At 48.0% G+C, this 16,303-nt stretch overlaps 1 protein-coding gene across 2 annotated transcripts in view; it reads right to left on the bottom strand.

The window, feature by feature from the left end:
- Positions 1-16,303, bottom strand: part of TIAL1 (TIA1 cytotoxic granule associated RNA binding protein like 1) — a 574,257-nt gene that overhangs the window by 353,943 nt on the left and 204,011 nt on the right. Inside the window, exons 3-4 of one of the 2 annotated variants that reach the window (XM_085602861.1) lie at positions 3,425-3,574; positions 2,939-2,993 (exon numbers count right to left, since the gene is read on the bottom strand). In XM_085602861.1, the coding sequence (XP_085458987.1) occupies positions 2,939-2,993; positions 3,425-3,574 (205 nt within the window). The remainder of the gene's footprint in view (positions 1-2,938; positions 2,994-3,424; positions 3,575-16,303) is intronic. The other variant, XM_085602871.1, reaches the window with a different exon arrangement.

Raw genomic sequence — 16,303 nt, 5'->3', positions numbered from 1 at the left:
TAGTGAACCCCAGCAAATGCAAGAGGCTTGCTGTAGTCTGAAGATGGGAGACGACTGCTTGGGACGTGCCCGCCTTCAACAATCAGTTGTTGGGATAGGAGAAGACTGGAACCCCAGATCGCTGCAAATGAGCTGCGACCACCGCCATCATCTTGGTGAACACCGGCAAGGCACTTGTGAGGCCAAAGGGGAGCACAGCAAATTGAAACTGCTCCTGGCCCACTGTAAACCGCAGGTAGTGGCGGTGGGCGGGCAAGACAGGAATGTGGAAATAGGCATCCTGCAAGTCTAACGCTACCATCCAGTCTCACGGGTTGGGCAGACAGTACCTGAGCCACAGTGAGCATCTTGAATTTCTCCTTCTTGAGGAAGGAGATGAGGGCTCTGAGGTGGAGGATAGGACGGAGGCCTCCGTCCTTCTTTGGAACCAAGAAATAGCAGGAATAGCAACCACAGCCTATTTCTGGCCCGGGGACCCTCTCTATAGCTTCCTTGGCCAAGAGAGCCTTGACTTCCGTGCGGAGTAGCGCGAGATGATGCTCCGTCAGCCGGTCGTGAGTTGGAGGCATAGAGGGAGGGATAACCTCGAATGTGAGGGAGTATCCCCTTCAGACTATCTGCAAGACCCACCTGCCAAGGTGATGCCATGCCGGTGATGGCGCATCCTGCCACCCACTGGACGTGCGTGATCCTGAACACTGTCTGACACTGCTGGGACGACGGGTACTGAGTGCAACAGTCTATTCTCCTACCTATCATGGCAGGAACTACTTGTTTTAGGTCTGGCTTACAAATGAATATTTTTGTTTTTCGGAGAATCCTCCGTTTAAGCTGACTCAACGTGACAATATTTTTTGTGTGATTGCCCACATGAAATCTATGGCCAAGCGCGCAAAATCCATGGATTTCACTTTATTAACCAATCTAGGAGTTATTCGTAACAGTAAATCACTGCACTCTTGCAGCTTTTCTACAACAGAGATATCAGTAGAAACTTTGCTTTGGAGGGGTTCAGACTGAAATTAATGTTGAGACATCCAGGATTTGATTTGTGTAACACATTTTTCAAGAAATGACATTTCAACTCGAAGTTACTCCCAGGAAGAGCTGGGTGTTATCAGTGTACGGATGGTGGTCGAAGGCAAGTTTTTTTAAACATCTTTTTAATAAAACAAGATGCCCCTTAAACATTCTACCACCTCTCTCCCCTCCCTCCCCCCCCCCCAACCTTCTCACCCGAACACCAATTTTGGGCACATAGAGTCTTAGTATTTGTCTTACAAGCTGTGCAGCATCAACTATTCATAGACGTGTGAGTTTGTGTCTCGGCTTGCGATATAAGAAAGCAGTACACTGGCCTACAACATTGTGGAAAAGGGGAGTAGGTCCCATTTTCCAAACAGAGGGAATTAGTAGAGTTGAGTTGGACCCTCAAAGAAGAGTGTTACATTAAAAAAAAAAATCAGAAGTAGAAGTCTGCATTTTAAGTGGCAAACATAAAAAACTGCAGAACATGTAACTTTAGACAAAAGGCCAGTATATTTCTTGCGTCTTTAAGAAAGCTAATGTCTGTGCATGTTATCAAACAAGTCTTTAAAAACGCGGTAACTCCAAAAATGTTATGACAACAAAGCAAAACAAAGATCATGCAAGGGCTATTAGTGAATAGCGCTGCTTCTTTATGGCAGGCTAAAGCATCCAAACAGCACACACTTCCTAAGCAAAGAGAAAAAAATAGCAATTAAAATGCAGATTAACACATCAAATAACACAAATTGACTTGAAATTACATACTGCACGTCATGTTGCATCTCCAAACTAACTACAGTACTACAAGACGACCTGTCACCAAAACCTACTGTGAACAAATATGATATAATCTAACAATTCCTGAAATACAATAGCCTTGACAGACAGCCCATGCAAGTAATGGCAACACATGAACAATATTTAGGAGACAATGACTGAAGGGGGCTGACCCAAAGCCCACACTCGCGCTCTCTCTCTCTCTACTCCATGTAGTATGTTTGTGAAGAATTGAGGACATGAGGTTGTCCATTCAAGTGAGGCTGTCGGGGGCCAGACTTGAAAAAGAAAGCATACAGTCTATGCGCTGTGAGTTTGAAGATCTTTAAACAAACTGGTGATTGAATCTGCGTAAAAAAATGTTGAAAATACTGGCAAGAAGAGGTTTGAAGTGGCAGAGTGCTCAGAGATTTTCCTTAAATTAGCAAATGAATGACTCGATTGATTCTCAAAGGAATGTTATTTCAGTCCATTTATTTTGTTGCATTCTCATGCTTTTCTTTCCTTATATACCTATAAAAGTAAGATGGACCATGGTTTTACAACTACTTTACTTCGTAATTGGAGGAAAGAGGAAAAGCAAGTGCTACCTACAGAAAGACAAACATATTTTGTAGAACAAGTGTTTCTCTTTGTAAACCAGCTTCTGGACACCATGCTTGTGAGGGACACTCGGTTTAGGACTTCAGTAAAGATTCCAAAGATGGTGAAGCATTTAATTCGCTATTGCAAGTTTCTCATGCTAACTCCCAGAATAGAAACAGGAGCAACATACAGGAGTTGGTGGGGAAGTCGGAAACAACAAAGATGCACGGAAAAAACATGATTTCCCAAGTATACCCTAGCCTGAACAAGGAAAACTTGATTTCACGTTTCACAAAGAGTAAACTTTCCCATCAGCTGTGATAGATGTTTAGAACAGGGCGATTCCATCTAACCAGCCACCAAGTGCCTTGTGCTGAAATATTAAACAAACGAATATAACTTTTATGGCCATTTCTAGGAATGGGAAATAAATAATCAAATAAAACTTCCAATAATAAACAATATTTGGGCATAGGGACTTGTGCCACAGGGGGAGCACTCACAAGAAGTAAGCCAGTGTTTAGTCAGACACCACATTATTACTTACTGGATGTGTCTTTTTTCTGACTGCTTGGTGTGGTGGCCCAGTTTACTTTCACCTCCTGTGAATAAAGATTGTGGGTTAGTAGACAGGTGAGAGAACGTTGTACTACTCAAGAGCCTTTCTAGTAAAAAAATGCTCACAAGCCTCAACAGCAAGCCCGCATTCACCAACATCATTCTTTTTTTTCATAACATGGCCCCATTTGTAACATAAAAGCATATCTAAGCAATTTAAACCATGTCACTCCTCACACTAAAATCACATTCTAGGAACAGTTTGGTATGTTCGTGTGTCTTAAGGAGTGTAAAGACAACTTCAAAACTGTCTAAGGAACAGTAAAAGTTATGAATATAGTAAGCTTTAATTAAAATTTGTGGCAAATAATTGTAACGCTCAGCTGGAAGGCGCAAGCATTCTTCTGCAAAGACAACTCACTTTATTACTCAACCACAAACGAGTGATACATTTTCAAATAGTTCTGTTACCTACCTTTCCTAAAATTTTCCGCCCATTCATGGCAGCCAAAGCAGCTGCTGCATCTCGATGTTCATAAAACTCCACAAAACAGTAAGGATCATTGTTCGCTTGTGGTGCTACAGAAAATCCAACTGAAGGTGTAACCCTCCTGGCTTCGGTCTGCTAGGAAAGAACAAGCGAAAATAATTATAGCAGCAAAACCACCTTTTGCGGTACCTTAATTTCAAATCATTCACAAACATCCACGGGAATTAGGTTGTTTCTTTTTTTAATCGTGAAAAGTATATTTTTTTTAATGTATACCATTTTTTGATAGGAGTTAAAATCCCCGCCCAAACTGTGATGTGATTCGGACATGTTTATTAGCTAAATAATGTGCGCTAGCATGATTAATCACTCCCTAGAAAAGGAAGAAGCAAAAAGCAAGATAAACAAGTTACTTACCTTCGGTAATACCTTATATGGTAGAGACATGATCTAGCTGCAGATTCTTTACCTTTGAATTTCCCAGACGTCAGACTGGCTCTGGAAGATTTTTCTTCGAGCAATGTCTCTGCATGCCAGTAGGGGGTGTCGTCGGCTCCACGTGGCGTCGTCGGCCACACCAGAAGTGACGTCTGCTTCACCCAGGTAGGCGCCACCTTGGCGCGTTGACGTCAGTTATTTTTATCGACTTACGACGCCAGAAGTGCAGAGCCATGAAGTGTACTGATGTGGTGTGTTCGAAAACTATGGCCCTGAAAGGGATAAGCCCTAACCCTAGAAATCTGTCCGCAGTGCAGGGAGGATGGGTGGGTCGTTAAGGAATCTGATGCTAGATCATGTCTCTGCCAGATAAGGCATAACCAAACTTAAGTAACTTGTTCACCTGATAGAGACATCTAGCTGCAGATTCTTTACCTTTGAATAGATACCCAAGCAATACTATCACCGGAGTAGGGACTCCGTAAAAGTTCAGACTAGAAAATCCTGCAGTACTGAATGGCCGTCCCTGCAGACTTGACTGTCAGGCAGTAATGTTTGGTAAATATTCCCAGGGATACCCATGCTGCTGCTTGACAAATATCCAGGACTGCGACCCCCCACATGCTAAGGTACTGGTAGCAGCCGTAGCTCTGGTGGAATGAGCCCTTAAGACTTAAGGAGTCTGCTTCTTTGCCAGAGCGTAACAAATCTTGATGCAGATGACGACCCATTGGAAGATGGTCCTCTTCTGCACCACCCAACCCTTCTTTGCTTCTATGAACCCCATGAAGAGTTGGTTGTCCACTCGAAATCCTTTTGTAAAGTAATGGTAAACGACAATGCTCTTTTTGGGTCTAGACGGTGGAGTCGCTCCTCTTCTTTAGATGAATGCGGAGGAGCATAGAAAGTGGGCCAAATGACAGATTGTGCCTCATGGAAAAGGGGAGCCACATTCGAAAGGAAAGAGGCCCTAACCAACTTGTCAGGGAATATTGTCAAGAAGGGAGGCTTGGATGATAAAGCCTGCAGCTCACTCACTACAGAGGTAATTGCCACTAAAAAGGCTGTTTTAATGGTGAGCAGCTGGAGGGGATCGGTATGCAAGAGCTCGAAAGGAGTACACATGAGGAAGTTGAAAATCAAATTAAGGTCCCACTGATGCATAATGAAAGGGGCAGGTGGAAACATATGTACAAGGCCTTTCAGAAATCTATGTACAATGGGTGATTTAAATAGAGCGGTTTGGTCTGGCAGCCCCAGGGAGGCAGACAAAGCCGTAACATACCGTTTCAGGGTGCCCAGAGCAGAGCCCTGCTGGTTAAGGATCAAAATAAAAAGCAACACATCAGAAAGGGAAGCAGATAGAGGGTCAATAGACTTTTCTGTACAATATGTAAAAAATCCATTGTGAACATTGCACTACACATATTACTATATACATACTTCTTTCAAAGCATGTTTAAACTCATTGTTGCACTAAGTTTCTTTAAAAACTATCTTTCAGACCTATTTTCCGTGATTGAAATTATTAACCACGACGGTCATGCCTTTTCCACAGTGAAAACACATATATGTACACATATTACAGTATTTTACACACTAGGGGGTTAATTATTGTACACTTCAAACTTATGTTTTTCTAGTGTATTTCTAGAACAACCATCTCTAAAACCTACTTTCCGTTTTCGCGGTAAGGCCAGAGCTCGTGATGACGTTGGTCGTCATAATCCGCGCGGTTACGTTGCAAAAGCAGAAAACAAAAGCAGGAATTCAATAGCCACCACCACATAAAAAAAATTATAACTACATAATTCTAACCATCACAGTAGATAACTCACTAACTCACTCTAAAAAACATTTATCAAAATCTCAATTACAATGCTTATTAATAATTCACTGATATATATTTCTTAAATTTCCACCAATATTCGCAACAACATTGATAGTCGTAATTTTCCCTTTATATTATATGAGAGTCGCGCTGGCGGTTGCCGCGAATATCGCATCCAATTTAAAAAAATCCATTTTGGACACATAACTTGTGTCACTAACACCCCCATTTCTCAATTTCTCAACCATGTGGTCAGAGTATCTCCACCCCGATTCCTTATGGGGCTTTCACACAAATTTTCCCAATAGATAAAATGAAGCCCGCAACTTCCTGTACAGGTTGCGTTAAGCCAAGAGTAATCGATAAACCATGGCGAAATATCAGCGGCCAGAGATAGCACTATAAGTTTCGGCTTCAATATCTCAAAAACTACTGAACAGATTTACACCAAATAGTCAAAAGGCACTTCCTTGAACCAACATCTACCTCCCTGCCAAATTTGGTGCAAGTCTGTCCAACGGTTTGAGCTGTAGCTGAAGGTTCCTATGGGAATTAACATTACAAACGCACCCTTATTTCGCGACCCAACTTCTCAGTCCCCATGTACGATCACCCCCAAACTATCCAAGACAACCAGAGCCTACCTTGACAATTTTTGGACAATTTCATGAAGGTTGGTCAAATTACGCCAAAGTTATAGGCAAGTCAAAAAATGCTTTTCCTATGGAAACATGGTCCTAACCAGAACTACCTACAGGCGACCGCCAGTAGGTAAGATATATATATATTTACACACTTAATGCTTAATTTGATTAGATACTTACGGGTCTCTGTCTATTTTACTTATCTATCACCATATGCAATTATTATTATTAGACATTTGCATCTTTTACCTCAAAGGTATCTTGGTGCTGACCTCATTAGAGCAGAAAGAAGGTTCTAGATAAAATGTCCACCAATGCCTTTCTAGGTTTTTCGCACCTTACTTTAGATTCTTTTACAGTTTTTGTATACCAGAGTGCCGACGGTCTTTGGCGAGTTATAGTTTTTTTTACAGGTATTACTTTAACTAATGTCCCTATGATTTTTCCTTCTAGGATTTCGTAATTCTAATCCACTGTGGCAGTCTCATCAAAACACGTTTCTAGCTCAAAAAACTTTCCATCTTGTGGTCTATTTAGTTTATACCAGACTTTATCTTGCTTTATGTATGTATGTATGTAATATTCATAAAGCGCACTGTAACCCTACGGGCATCCTGGCACTGAGACACGATAAAAGATAGATAGGGACAGGTAGCGGAGGTTACACTCTGGGGTACATTGCTTGAATTCCATCTTTTACTACCTGTTTTAGTCCTTTTATGTCGAAGATCACCAATGAAAGGTCCATCCAGCTTAGAGGAATATTGTCCTTGTCCGAGATTAGGTCTTTTGATGAAAAGATAAGATCAAGGGTGTGTCCCTCTTGATGTCTTGGGCCTATTACTAGTTGTCCCAATACTATTATTTCACATGACTCCCTAAGGTCTTTGAAATGGCCAATGCCTCAACCCTAGCCCAGATACTAACGTCTCCCAATAATAAAACGTTAGTGTGTGTATGGGCGAAATTTGAGATTATTTCCATGAAAGGTTGTATTGAAGGTGTTTACCGTGCCCAGAGGTCAATAGCATAGGACTTCTGGGAACGCATTTATCTCTTTCACCTTCAAGATGAATCGTAGAGTCTCCACCTCATCTGTTTTGTCTACGTGTAGGATAGTAATTTTCCCATCTTTCTTTAAAGAGTAGCTCTACTCCGCCCTGCCTTGGTTGATGCATAGCTTGAAACCCTGGGGAATGGCGAGGAGGAAGGGGAGGTGGCAAGCTATTACAGCTCTTCCTTGACTGTTTTAGTTGCACACTTGAGTAGCTTATCCACTCCTTTCGCATCTGCTCTTTTTGCCGTGTTGAGTCTGCAGTTAAACCAGCTGCGTGGCTGGCGCTGAGCACGGTCGGTGTGCGGAGAAGCACCGGCGGCTTGCCTTTGGCGCTCTTTCAGCACAGTCGCAACTGAGTCGTCCTTAAAAAGGACTCTCCTCCCATGAAATACTAGGCCACACACAAAAATGGCAGCCATCAAGTGTCCCAATCGAGGAAAATATAGCCCTCTCTTTTTTTCCGACTCAAGTTTAGTTTCTTAGTTTCCATAATTACCCCAACAGTTTAAACTATTTCATTCATAATTTCAGCAATTCTATGTCAGGCCACGGAGGCGAGGATTAGGCTATTATTTCTTCTTTATTTTTCACAGCAGCCATGTTTGAAACAGAAAACTTTAACACTGGACTACATCTCTCCCACGAGTCCAGACAACAAGAAAACTCTAGAACCATCACGTCCATCTAGTCAGGGACCTTCAGCTGCCATAACCGTCCTTGCCCCCTCGATGGACCACCTCTTTCTTCGCTGCTGCAGCCTTGCACAGATAAGTGTGGGGACTTGGCTTCCCCTCTTAATCGTGTTTGTGTTTGTTCATTCACTACCTTGCCTCGACACACGATTACAGCTCACTGTACATGCTGTGTTTTTCTGGGTATCGCCATTTTCCTGATCTACGTGCGGTCTCTCCTCCGCATCAGCGAGTGCTCACACTCGCACTCTACCAGTAGGGGGTCGCAGTGCGCGGCAGTCTGCCAACCGCAAGAGGGCACGCCTCCACATCATCAACAGACGCGCGCACCTAACGCTGAGAGGAGAACGAGTCAGTTTCAGAACTGTGCTGAGCGCCTCAACCCGCGTGTTACGGTGCCGCGAGCTAAGCCCCCGGCCGGCCTGGAGCAGAACACCCTGCGGGGTAGGTTTGGGGTCAGCGACCCTGGTGATTGGGCTGACGTGCCCAGGTTGGCTAGAAAGATGTGTGAAACGTCCAGATCAAGTATCCGGAGGGCGCAAAGTCTGCCTGTCCAGGGGGCTTCCATCCTTCTTGTTATCTAACTGAATTGAGAGACTTTTATCATTGCTATTACAGGACTACATGACCACTACGTCCCCGCCTGCCACAGGGGTGTTAATCACCTGTGGCAGGAATATTTACAATGGCTCTTTGACTACTGAGCTGCCCTGGCGTCCTTCCTCTTCCCTTCCTGCCCCCGACACCCCAATCTGACCTTCTAGATCCTGAAGAGTTGTTACACCTCTGGTCCTCGGAATGGGTACCATGCGACAATGCGGCAAGTATGTGGCCGGGAGATTGCGCAAGCCCCTTGACCAGGCGGTTTACTCCCGCCTCAGAGCAGAGTGCCCTAGGACCTCATTAGAGGATAAGGTGATGGCCACCCCGAGATTAACGACCGCATGCTGACCTTTTTGTCTAAATATATCAAAGACCCCAAAAAGGACATTCAGCCTTTTGTGTCGGACATGCCAAGATAATTTACAAGATATCACTGGCCAGTTGGTAAATTTTTTCGATATGGCTGAGGACACCAAAGCGTACGGGGCCCTTATGCCACCCGATGTCCTTTCCAACTGGGCACAGGAGGCCAGAAGCAGGATGGGGGCCTGCGCCCGTTCATAAAGCTCAGGGAGTTCAACGAGTAGGTACTTTACTGCCACTGCAAAATGGAATGGATTCACCTTCTCCACGACTGCATCAACGGTTTCTCCAGTTCCAGTGGCGGGACCAAACTTCCGAGTTCACCTCGCTGCCTTTCGGTCTCCTTCGTGCTTCACCAAGGTGTTACCTCCGGTGGTGGAACACCTGAGGGCGCAGAAGCTACGGATGATTGTGTACCTGGACGATATGTTGTTCATGGCACACGGTGGAGCTACTCCAACCACTGGACTTCGTTATCAACCAGGCAAAGTCCAGCCTGGAACCCTCCCAGACGATCACCTTCTTAGGGTTTGTCATAGTTCAGTAGGAGCCACACCGAGCCTTCCATCCAGGAAGGTTACGAAAATCAGACAGTAGGTCAGGAGGATGTTGATGAGACTGCAGACCTCCCTGCACAATATTGTCAGGGTGGCAGGGCTCTTATCTTCCATTCAGGCCATTTTCCCCAGGCCCCTCCAGTTACAGGCACTCCAATGCCTCACGGCTGCCCACCTTCGTTGCGGACTGACCTACGCTTTTGAGGAGGCCAGAGCAGAACTCAATTGGTGGCTCTCTCACATGGAGGCGTGGAACGTGGGTGCCCCATATTCGGTTCTAAACCGGACCTTATAATCTAATCTGATGCCAGCGGTTCAGGCTGGGGGCCCATTGTGGAGAGTTCACCACCGGCAGCGTCTGGTCCGCAGAGGAGCAATCACACCACATCAATTGCCTGGAGCTCATGGCGGGTTCCTTTGTGGTCCGATGCTGGACAAGAGATCGGGCACAACCTTGCATCCTCCTCAAGATGGACAATGTAGTGGTAGTCCACTACATCAATATTCAGGGAGGCACACGATCCAAGGCCTTGGCGAATCTAGCTATGGACTTCTGGGAGTTCTGCCTGGAGCAGCAGATGTCAGTGACGGCAGAACACCTCTCGGGTTCTGCCAACCAGAAAGCGGATTGGCAATCCAGTCATCTTTGGGACTCAAGCCTTTGAAAGCTGTTTCCGACGATATTCCAGGCACTCCTCTCGCTTTGGGGTCCTTTCACAATCGATTTGTTGGCATCACGCCTCGACCACCAGCTCGCCTGGTACTTCAGCTGGAGGCCGGATCCAGGAGCAGTAGCAATAACGCCTTTCTCCAAGATTGGATGACGGAGCAGGGCTCTGCGTTTCCCCCATTCTCCATGATAATGAGGCTCACCACCCAGTTGCTCCGTCAACAAGAGGATGTGGTGGCGATTACACCAGTGTGGAGGTTGCAAGTTTGGTTTCCAGTTCTGATAGAACTGTCTTGGGCTTCTCCAATCCGTCTACACCCATCGCCACTTCTCCTGGGCGATCCAGCCAGCAATCCTCACCCTCTGATACTGAGCAACAATCTCCCACTTATGGCGTGGAGGATTACCGGGCACAATGGCATGGCCTGAGCCTTTCGCAAAGCGCAGTGGACCTCCTGGCTCGGGCATGGGCAGACAGTACGGTCAAGTTATACCGCTCGGCTTGGTCTCGCTGGATGGGTTGGTGTTCGCGATGACATCTGGATCCCGTGGGGGCAGACATTGTGCACGTCCTCAATTTCTTAGCTTCACTGGCTTCAGATGGTCTAGCATATCGTTCGATCAATATCTTCCGGTCAGCGATTTTGGCTGGGCATGTTCCAGTGGTGGGTTCTCCTGTTGGAGAACATCCATTGGTCAGGAAAATGCTCTGCGAGATTAGGCTCTCCCTCCTTCTGGAACCAAGGTATTCCACCCTCTGGGACATCAACAAGGTCCTGAATCTGTTTTTGGGGTGGTCAGGAAATAAGTACCTCTTGCAGAAGCAATTGTCAGCCAAATTGGTTATGCTTTTGTGTGTGGTCTCCTTTAGGAAGGTGTTAGACCTGTCAGCCCTTTGGGTGGTCCCTCCTCATCATTATTTATTTTGTCCCACTTTTGCCTCAAACCCTGTTTGAATTTTTCCTTTTTGGGAACCACCAGACTTTTTCGTGTTGCTGCAGATTCAGGGAGCCATTTTAGCTACCCCTGAAACTTCTGTCTGAGGGCCTGGAGCACAAAATGGTGGCCACCTGTGACATCACCAGCATCCACTGGAACCTGCTAGCACCTTCCAGAACATTCCAGAACCCTGTGACCGTTGGAGGCGGTTTAGAATGTTGGGAAGCTAAGAGAGAGAGTTGGCAGTTGGAGCTGGCAGTTGGCACCTGACTGGTGAGGAGTGAGCAGCAAAAACGTGAAGGAGGAAGGAGTGAAGCAGCAGGGGTGGAAACTTGTGCCTGGAGTGGGGTCCATAAACCCACCCTTGATACTAGTCCCTACTGACGGAGCCCATCCTAGAGCCCTGTGTGGGAAGAAGTCAGAAAAACCATCCTGAGGACCTGGACAGCAGGAACAGGCCTTAGAAACAAGAGAACAGCAAGAACCTGACCTGGAAGCTGGTTTCCCTGAAGTCCGACGTCGAGTAGCCTAAGACCTGGAGCCCGAGGTGGAGAAGCGGCGCTGACTGGAAAAGCAGACGTCGTACCCGGAGCCGCCAGAGGTCGAGAGAGGGCGCCGTCAGAGGTCGTGAGGAATACCAGAGGTCGAGGAGGAAGTCACCCGAGGTCGAGTGAGCGGCGTCATCGGAGGAGTGAAGTCCGCCCTCCGGAGTCGTCGGAGACCGAGGTGAAGGGTAACGGAGGTCGGGAGTGAGGATCGCACTCCGGAGTCGCCGGAACCTGTGAGAATCGTGCCGGAGGTCGGGAGTGGAGGTCGCACTCCGGAGTCGCCGGAAACCTGTGAGGAGCACCGGAGGTCGGGAGTGAGGATCGCACTCCGGAGCCGCCGGAAGTCGACATCGAGGCAAGGCCGGCCGACGTCATCGAAGCCGAGGTCGCCATCGGACCGGAGCCGCCCGAAGTCGGCATCGAGTAAGACTGCCCGACGCCATCGAATCGGAGGTCGAGATCGAACCGAGGCCGCTGACATCGAGACCGGATCCGCCTGCCGGCGTCGTCAAAGAACTGACATTGTGCCGAGGCCGCCGACATCGAACCGGAACCGCCTCACGGCATCGATACGACTCCAGCGGCGTCGGAGCATCAGAAAAAGGGCAGTAAGTGGAGTAGAGGGCGCCTAAGGCCCTGTGGAGACCTGAGAGACTGCTCTAAGGGGCTAGGGAGGTGCTGGAACCAACCTGACTGTGCCAGGGGTGAACTGGGACTAATCTAGAGAAGTTGTGTGGAGAGAGAGAGCCAGGTCTCTGGTATTTTCCCCCTTTATCTACCTCAGGTTAGGCCTCAGCCTTGACCAAGCCAGGGAGTAGACACCCCCAAGCCTTCCACATCCCCACAAGCTGTGCCTGGGCCAAATCAGCCCTTAGGAATTCAAAAGTGATCGGAATCCATGAGTGTCACTGTCAGCTTTTAAGTATTTATTAGGGGCACTGTATTTATTGTATTTAACCTATTTATTGTTCCACTGTATTTATTGGTCCACAGTATTTATTGATGCACAATATTTATTGGTTACAGTATTTATTGCCTCAGAATATTTAATTGCCTGTCTGTATTGCACTTTTATTTATGCCTTCAGTATTTATGATCACCCCTATTTATTGAATCATTAAGCCAGTATTTATTTGTCCTGCACTTTCTAAAAAGTTTGTATATTGTGATTGTTATTTATTTTCTCCAATCAGCAACTAAGAGAAAAAGCAGATAAAGAAAGTTATTTTCATAATTTTTACGGTGTAGAGTCGTTTTTGGAACGGATGCACGCATGGTTATTGTTTGGGTATGTTGTATGCTTAGCACGGAGCCTGATTCCTGACCACTCGAGCTAAGCTACCACAGTGTGTCCGGAAGACCACCACCACCCCTTCTAGTGTGGAAGTGGTTTTCCAACATAAATTGGTGTTCAGTGGTGGGATAGAGCTGTGCCTACGCATACTCAACAATAACTGTGGGTAGTCCATAGGCCTACACCGGGAGTTTTCTCAAGAGCGGCCTTCCTAATTGTGGGTTTTTGTTTTTTCCAAATTTACTCTGGTGGTGGGAGGAGGTATTATTAAAGGTACCCCCCTGCATAGTTACTGCACAAAAACCTGTCCTCTAACCTGAGTGGGCAAGATGGAGTTTGTACTAGAAAATCTAGAAACGTACACTGTGGCCCAACTCAGGGAGTTTTGCCAGCGGGAGGGGGTGTACTGTCCCCCAGGAGCAAAGAAGGGTGCACTCCAAACCAGCTTAAGGGCTTGGGGGGAGGCACGCCGAGAAAGCAAGGCTGAGGAGGAAGACAGGGATGGAGAGCCTGACCCCGAGGGGGCTGAGATGTACCAACCTGAGGTGGGGAACCTGTCAGCAGGGCCCAGAACCATTTCTAGGAAGGGCAGCAGTGCCTCTAGCGGTGGCTTGTCTGAAGTGGAGCTAACAGACCGGAGGGAGAAAAGACAGCTCACATGGGACTTAGCAAGGCTGGAAAAGGAGAAGGAGGAGCAGAGGATGGCCCATGAATTACGACTGAAAGAAATAGATCTTCAGATCTTGAGAATCGGGGCACAACCTGTTCCTAATGGTGGCAGCCAGACCCAAGAGATCACCAGGGAACCTAAACCATACCTGCCAAAGGACATAGTAGCTAGCTATGGAGTGGGCGACGATATCGCCAAGTGGCTAGCGGCCTATGAGGTCTCGTTGAGGGCCCATGGGGTTCCAGAGAAGTACTGGGGAGGGGGATTGTACAAGTACATGCCTCCAGCTGGTAGGGATGCATTATTGGCCCTCGAGGAGGATGAGCAGACCCACTACCCCACCATGAAACTGGCGCTCATAAGGAAGTTTGGACTAACACCCGAAAAGTACAGACAGAAGTTCAGGGGTAGTCACAAACTGGGCACACAGAATTGGGTGGACTTCCTGGACTATGCAAAGAAGGCACTGGAAGGTTGGATTCAGGGCAGTGAAGTGAGGAACTACGAGGGGTTGTTTGACCTAGTACTGAAGGAACACCTGCTCGAGAAATGTTTCCCTGAACTGCGGCAACACCTGGTGGATAGCAAGCTGACCAGTCCCCGGAAGCTTGCTGAGGAGGCGGACATTTGGGCTAGTACCCGGGTGTCCACAAGGGGGACTGGAGGGGATACTCAAAAGGCCGGACAGGGCGCCCCCCAGAAGAAAGAGGGAGGGGAAAAGAAAAAGGAGTTCTCCAAAGGCCCCCAAAATAACTTCCAAGGGAAGGGAACAGGATTCACCCCTAGGGCTAACCCACCCAGAAACCCTAATCCTGGCCAGAGTCAGCAGCCAAGGGTTGTCCATTGCTATGAGTGCGGTGGCGTTGGACACTATAAAGGAGATCCGAAGTGCTTGAAACGACCACCCCCTCCCACTGGAGGAAAGACCCCCGGAGTAGCTAGTGTAGTGCTCGGGGAGGAGATGCCCTTAACTAAGGGAAGGGAGTGGGCGGGTGTCACTTTAGTGTCCCTGGGAGAACGGGAGATGGTTCCTAAGATCCAGGTGCCCGCAAATACCGCAAAGTATGGGCAGTGGGTCACCATCAACGGCCAAAGAGGGGAGGCTCTGAGAGACACAGGAGCCAGTATGACTATGGTGCGTAGCCAACTGGTGTCTCCAGAGCAGGTGATTCCCGATGTACTCCACCCAGCCGCGATGGCTGACGGCAGAACAGGCCACTATCCCGTGGCCGAGGTTCCCTTTGAATGGGGGGGGGTTGCAGGTTCACTTCGAGTTGCCGTAAGCCCTGCCGTGCCAGTCGATTGTCTGCTGGGAAATGACATGGAGCACAACGCTTGGAAGGAGGTGGAATACCGGACTCACACCGAGATGCTGGGTACACCTGATTGGGCCTGTGTTAGCACAAGGTCCGCGACTACCCGAAGAGGGAGTTCATTTCGGCTGGAGCCTGGAACAAAGGCCCAGCCAGCTGCCAGTCAAGGGAAGAACCGAGGACAGGAGGAGCCTGCCTCGGCGTCCCCACCCCGTAGGACGGATAGGCCACCGGAGGTGGTGGACCAGGAGTCTGCGGTGGGGGACGTTACCAACCTGGGGGACCTACCCATCCCGGCCGAGTGGCACGTGGAGGGAGGCCCGTCCAGGGAGGAATTCTGCCAGGGCCAGAGGGAGTGCCCTACCCTTGAGGGGCTGAGGCGACAGGCCGAAGCCCAGGCAGCAGGGAACGTTGAAGGGAACTACAGTGTTTACTGGGAGGATGGCCTCCTCTACAGTGAACCCAAGGCACCCCTACATGGATCGTCACGAGCCTTGGTAGTCCCTCAACGTTATCGAGCCTTCCTTCTGGAGTTGGCTCACGAGATACCATTGGCAGGACACCTGGGGCAAGACAAGACCTTCGCCCGTCTTGTCCCACACTTTTATTGGCCTCAGATGAAAGTGTCGTCCGATACCTACTGCCGGACATGTGTGTCTTGCCAAGCCAGTGGGAAAACAGGGGTGAAGCTGAAAGCTCCCCTGGAACCACTTCCTGTCGTTAGCACCCCCTTTGAAAGGGTGGGCATCGACATTGTGGGTCCGTTAGATCCACCGACTACAGCTGGTCACAGGTTTATCCTGGTTCTGGTGGATCATGCCACACGGTACCCAGAGGCAATACCTCTGAGGACCATAACAGCACCTGTTGTGGCTAGGGCCCTGATGGGAATCTTTACCCGAGTGGGTTTTCCCAAGGAAGTTGTGTCCGACAGGGGGACCAACTTCATGTCAGCGTATATGCGGGCGATGTGGAAGGAGTGTGGAGTGACATACCGGTTCACCACTCCTTACCACCCCCAGACCAATGGTCTGGTGGAGAGGTTTAACAAAACCTTGAAGGGCATGATCAGAAGTCTGCCTGAAAGCCTGCGGAGGAAATGGGACGTCCTCCTACCCTGTTTACTTTTTTCTTACAGGGAAGTGCCACAGAAGGGAGTGGGCTTCAGCCCCTTCGAGCTTCTGTATGGGCACCCTGTACGTGGACCTCTCAACCTGGTGAGAGACGGATGGGAAAGAACTCCCA

This window comes from Triturus cristatus, chromosome 1_2, assembly GCF_964204655.1.
Source record: "Triturus cristatus chromosome 1_2, aTriCri1.1, whole genome shotgun sequence".
NCBI lineage: Eukaryota > Metazoa > Chordata > Amphibia > Caudata > Salamandridae > Triturus > Triturus cristatus.
This window is presented reverse-complemented; position numbering and strand designations above follow the sequence as displayed.